This window comes from Chinchilla lanigera, unplaced genomic scaffold, assembly GCF_000276665.1.
Source record: "Chinchilla lanigera isolate Chin_1 unplaced genomic scaffold, ChiLan1.0 scaffold00084, whole genome shotgun sequence".
NCBI classification, from domain to species: domain Eukaryota; kingdom Metazoa; phylum Chordata; class Mammalia; order Rodentia; family Chinchillidae; genus Chinchilla; species Chinchilla lanigera.
The window spans coordinates 8,842,065-8,848,064 of record NW_004955485.1 but is presented as its reverse complement, the minus strand read 5'-3'; the positions used below and the strand labels follow the sequence as shown (position 1 = coordinate 8,848,064).

The 6,000-nt window shown below is 39.9% G+C and overlaps 1 protein-coding gene across 3 annotated transcripts in view; it reads left to right on the top strand.

The window, feature by feature from the left end:
* Positions 1-1,417: 1,417 nt before the first annotated feature.
* The window catches only part of Btrc (beta-transducin repeat containing E3 ubiquitin protein ligase), a 122,273-nt gene continuing 117,690 nt past the window's right edge, over positions 1,418-6,000 (top strand). For 2 of the 3 annotated variants that reach the window (XM_005403876.2, XM_013504109.1), the window contains exon 1: positions 1,430-1,569. In XM_005403876.2, the coding sequence (XP_005403933.1) occupies positions 1,567-1,569 (3 nt within the window). In that variant the 5' untranslated portion in view covers positions 1,430-1,566. Of the gene's footprint in view, positions 1,570-6,000 lie in introns of all 3 variants that reach the window. The other variant, XM_005403874.2, reaches the window with a different exon arrangement.

Sequence of the window (6,000 nt, the reverse complement as noted above, 5' to 3'; positions counted from 1 at the left end):
TCACTTCCACTCCCACCCTCCATCCCTCCCTCCTCTCTCTCTCTCTCTCTCTCTCTCTCTCTCTCTCTCTCTCTCTCTCTCTCTCTCTCTCGTCTCTGTCTTTTTGAGACAAGGTCTCACTATGCAGTTCAGGCTGACCTTGAACTCACTTTGTACCCCAGGGTAACCTCACAGTCACCATGATCCTCCTGCCTCAGCTTCCTGAGTGTTGGGATTACAGGCTGGCCCTCCTCATCTTTTGATCCTCTTCGTTTTTTCTTTTGGTTGTTCTTGCTTGTAGTACATAATGTTTGATTTCCCTGTGTGGGTCAGTACATACACGTAACATAGCCCAGTTCTTTTTTTCATCTTGTCTCTCTCTTCTCTTCCCCTTTCCTCCATCTCTTGATCCCCTCCCTTTAACGATCTGTCTCTGCTTTCTATTATCTAAAGATTGCTTTTGTGCCATTCTCTAGCTTTTTCATTGTGAGAGTCCAAACATATGTTCACTTTCCATTGTCATTTATATTTTTTACATTCTTTTCATTATTTTTCTATCTTTTACCTTTGGTTCAAGTCAGTGACCTCCCCTCCCCTCCTCTCCTCTCCCCTCTTCTCTGTTCTCCTCTGCACTCTGGGCCATACCCAGGAGAGACTCAAAGGGTGAGCCGTTAGGTGATTTTTTTACTGATTCCTCGCTTGTTCTATATTTAATCTCTTCAACCAATGTAATGAACGCTTTAATTTCAACTTTTGTCAATTTTTCAAAGTATATTTTATTTATTTATTTTGGTACCGAGAATTGAACTCATGACCTTGTGCTTGCCAGGCAAGTGCTGTGCCGCTGAGCTATATTCCCGGCTCTCAAAGTATACTTTAAAGTATATAGATACCAGTTTTCTGGTACAACTCTTCCTTTTTAAAAAATGTTTTCTTGCATGCTTTAAACATGATTATTTGACAGCCTGTGTCTTCATTCTGATACTTAGCATCACTTTAGGTGCTGTGTTTTTTCTCCCCTAAAAAGTTGTGTTAATACATACATAGCATAAAACTTACATCCCTTAGCTGTTGTTATGTATACAGTCCATTAGATTAGCTACAGTCACACAGTCCTGCAAGTAGTCTTCAGAGCCTTTTCCTTTTGCAGAGCTAAGTGCCATACCCATTAAGCACCAACCCTGCAGTCTCTTCTTCCTACCCCCTGAGAGCTAGGGTTCTACTTTCTGTATTGGACTACTTCAGGTAACTTAAGTCATGTAGTATTTATTTCTTCAGGACTGGTATGTTTCAGAGTTATCCATAATGGCCTTCACAGTGAAAAGATCTAGTCCAGAATCACATTTTACCCTTGGTTGTTAGGTCTTTTTAATCTCCTTCAGTATGAGACAGTTCTTCTGTCTTTCCTTAGAGTTTTATGACATTGATGTCTTTAAAGTTTGCAGGCTACGTATTTTGTGAATTCCTTACAAAAAAAAATTGGTACTGGGATCCAATCTATGGACTTATGTGAAATACATGATGTACCACTGAGCTACATCTGCAGCCCTGGAGAATGTTCTTGAGTTTGGACTGTTCTGATATTTTATGGTGAGTAGATCCAGGTTATGTATCTTTGACAGGAATGTCAGAGATGATCCTGTATTCTTCCTGTACACAATCTGGTGATGTAGGGTTTTAATTTACCCCATTAATGGTGATATTGATGTTGATCATTTGATTAAAATACCAGCCAGGAGCTTTTTCATTGTATGGAAGGTGTTTTGAGACTATGTAAGTATCTTGCTGTCATCAAACATCCGGTTTATTTTTTATGTCATTAATGGAGTTAGGCGTTTCTATTTTATTCAGTGGTTTATCATTCTGTTACCACAAACTTAATGGTTTATAACACACAACATAAATTTATTCATATTTTGGGATTTTTTTTTGAGACAGGATCTTGATATGTAGTTTAGGCTAGCCTTGAACTTGAAGCAGTCCTCCTGCCTCAGTCTCCTGAGTACTGGGATTACAGGCATGCTCCATCATGCCTGGCTTGGGGGATTTAAAGTACTGTTGTTTTAAAAGACTACAAGCATATATATTGTTGTATTTAAACTTGGAACAAGGTGGGTCTAGTGGCACAGACTTGTAATCCCAGGGAGCCTTGAGGCAGGAAGATGCCAAGTTCAAGCCTAACCTGGGGAATTTAGTATAAAAAATAAAGGCGGAGGGCTGGGAATGTAATTCAGTGCAAAGGCCTGGGGTTCGTTCCCAGTACTGCAAAAGAAACAAACAACAACAAACCTTAAACAGTGAATAGTTATTGTAAATTGAGCATTCTTAACCTGGAAACCTGAAATCCCAAATGCTGCAGAATTCAAAGTGTTTTGAGCATCAACTTGGTGTCACCAGTGGAGAATTTCACACCTGACCTCACATGTTGTATTGAAATCGGATGGAGGCACACTAAAAGTGCGGTACGAAGTTACGTTCAGGCTGTGTGTGCAAAGTACGTATCAAACATATGTGAAGTTTGTATCTAGACTTTGGGGGCCCATCCTTAAGATTATATGTATATGCATACCAAATGCCTAAAAACCTGAAGCACTTGTTTCATACATTTTAGATAAGAAATACTCAAACTATGTAGTGAGTGTTCAAGCTATTTAATATTAAGTTCTTCTAAAATATATAGAAAAGTGAAAACTTCATTGTTATCTTTTTTTTTTTTTTTGGTACCAGGAATTGAACTCAGGACCTCGTATTTGCCAGGCAGGCTCTGCGCTGCTGAGCTATATCTCTGGCCCCTGAAAACTTCATAATTATTTTTACATTTTCATGAGCTCCAATATTTCAAAGTACTAATTCTTAAATTGAAAGATGTTACAGCTTGACATAGTTGAGGCCTTTTCCTAGAATTTTTTCACATCTGTTTTTTACCAAATACACACATTTTAACCTGGTGTGGTGGCACATGCCTATAATCCCAGCTCTCAGGAAACTGAGGCAGGAGGATGCTGAGAGTTGGAGACCAGCCTGGTGAGACCCTGTCTCAAACAAAACAAAACAACCAAATATACACATTTCCCCCTCCCCAGCTTTATTGTGATATAATTGAGAAATAAAAACTATATTTAGCTGGGCATCGTCTTGGTCCTGCCTGGGCAAATTAGTGAGACCCTGTCCCAAAGTAAAAAATGCAAATGCATAAGAGATGTAGCTCTGTGTGAAGACTTTTGGTTCAACCCCCTAATACAACTCCCTCCCTGACAAAAAAGAAAGGAAGGAGAGAAAGAAGAAAAAAGAAAAGCCTGCCTCAGTATCCTGAGTAGCTTGGGCCCTGGAGGCACATACTTCTGCACCAGGCTATATCATAGGTTGTTTTTGTTTTTTTGGAGACAGGGTCTCACTGTGTAATGCAGGCTGGCCTGGAATTCACTGTGTAGCACAGGCTGGCCTCGAACTTGTAGTCTCAATTAAAACAACCAATCAGTATTGTTTTGTCAATACCGTCACTAGTCCATAGGCAAACAATGCTCTCCTCCCCTCCCCTCCCCCCGTTTTTTGAGACAAGGTCTCACTACGCAGTTCAAGTTGGCCTTGAACGTGCTTATGTAGCCCAGGCTGGCCATACTCACAGCAATCCTCCTGCCTCCACCCCCTGAGTGCTGGGATTACAGGTGTGTACCACCACGCCTGGCAGGCAAACAAAGCTTTACCTCATTCACATGTCGTTTTCACTGAACTCTGTCTGTGAAGCATGTGTATTGAACATCTACAGTGATCACACACTGCAGATAAAGATGTGAATCATATCTCTGAAGAATACAGTCTTGTAGACGAGGCAACTGTGTAATTAATTTACATGCAGTAACAGTTGTTACACTACAATTAAAACTTGTGCTTGAACTTTTCCAAATATTAGAAAATGCAACATTATAGCTGCTGTTGTCAACCATGATATTACTGTATTTTTCCTTGTAGTTACAATTTATGTTAAATTATTTCCCTAAAGTAAGAGTATAAATTGGTCTGGTTATGAAAGTTCTGGGTTGATTCCTAGCACCACAAACAAGGAATTAATAGTCTATGAACTGCTTGAGAACAGGTCTTTGTAGTATTGAATCTATAGTTTTTGGAGACAAACATGCCATTGAGTCACGTTCTCCAAATTTTATTTACTCTCCGTTAACAAAGAACAATTCTTTGACAAAGTTGTAATGATTAAATGAAAATAATCTTGTATAGACAGTGTCTAGAGCAAACAAGTGTTTGTTTTTTGAGATAGGGTCTCACTATGTGATCTAGGCTGGCCTTGAACTCACTGTGTAGCCCACTGGCCTTAGACGCGAAGTGATCCTCTTGCCTCGCTTTCACAGTTCTGGGGTAATGGGCATATGCCACCCCGTCCACCTACAAACAATTTTTACCTCATAAACTTTAGTTCTCATTTTGTACCTCATCTGTTTCTCTGGCCCTGAAAAATAAGCACATTATTTGATTGGTGAATAAATTTGTTTTTATCATCTAAAATTCTTTCTTTTTTTTTTTTTTTTTTTTGTCTTTTTGAGACGGGGTCTTGCTGTGCAGTTCAGGCTGGCCTTGAGCTTACTTTGTAGCCCAGGCTGGCTTTGAACTCGCAACAATCCTCCTGCCTCAGCCTCCCAAGTGCTGGGATTATAGCTACAGTGATCACATCTACACAGGTGCCACCACACCCAGTTTATCTAAAATTCATAATGGCTTCTGCTTAGTTACTTTTCTCTCCTTGCTGAGACAGAATACTGATGCGCCCAGGGTTAAAAAGGGAAAAGGTTTATTCAGTTCACAGTTTATAGAGGTTTTAGTGCATAAACGGCTGGCTCCAAGGCAGGGTGGCACATGGCAGAGGGCAACAGTTCATGGCAGGCAGAAAAGACAACAAAAGCAACAAGTGAGAAGAAGGGAGAAACAAGCCTCTTTCTGCCCCCTTTATCTTATCCAGACTGCTGGTATTGGGCGGGGGGGGGGGGGTGTCAATCCATTCAGTGGGCCAATTTAGTAATCACCCACCCTTAATCCCAGCATTGAACCATGAATCAGTCACACACTCTAGATTCAGCTGCCTCTGAAAAAGCCCCATCTAAAAAGTACAAAAGATTTTGTGGGGGACATCTAGACACAAACCATAACAGCTTTCCTGAACATTTTGAAACACAAAGGACATTCATAGAAACCTGTTTTTTGTAGTCACTTTATTATTTTTTTGTTTTTCTTCACTATGCAGAGTTTAGAACTCTTACTTGAGTTTTACCAAAACTGTGCAGTAAGATAGGTACGCTTCTGCTTGACAGGTGGGTTTCATTTTTGGAGTGAACTAAGAACTATGATTGTTCAAAGTTGATTGTTAAATTTGTATAGGTAGATTATGACTGCGTTTGCATAGTCTGTGGAATACTGGAGTTCTCTCAGTCTGATTTTTTTAAGTTGATATATTGGTGAAAAGGGAATTCTATTCCATGGCTTTAGGATACATAAACTCTCAATGCAGCAGTCTTTTTTATTGTTGATTATTACAGTTTCTATTACTTCTAGAAGTTGACCAACAGGGACCTGAGTTGAGGAAATTTTGTCATTCCACTTCACGCGGTAAATGCTGAGGCCAGCCCTTTGCCTGTAGGCTCTCAAGGGGTAAGGAGGCTCTGTGACCTTCATCCACACACAGCTGAAGATGGGGGAGGAGAGGGTTTTCCATTTTCTGTGTAAGTGAATCTGTGCCGTTGAATCTGATGAAGGCCCTTCGTTACAACACTTCAGTCTTTCTCCTGAGTTTTTTCAGTGAGTAAAAACATATTTAGGGCCCTTCCTTCAGTGTTATTTATATATTTTTAAAAGCCAGTGAACTTAGGGTTAATTGGGTAGAAATCTTCAGTGATCATAAATTATAGTTTTCAATTTTCTTTGATTTTGAACAGGAGAGCCAGTTGGGGTAGATTAGGTAGAAAATGAGCTGAAGAAACAAATATGTGTTATCCACGGCTGGCTTTATGTAAGGTG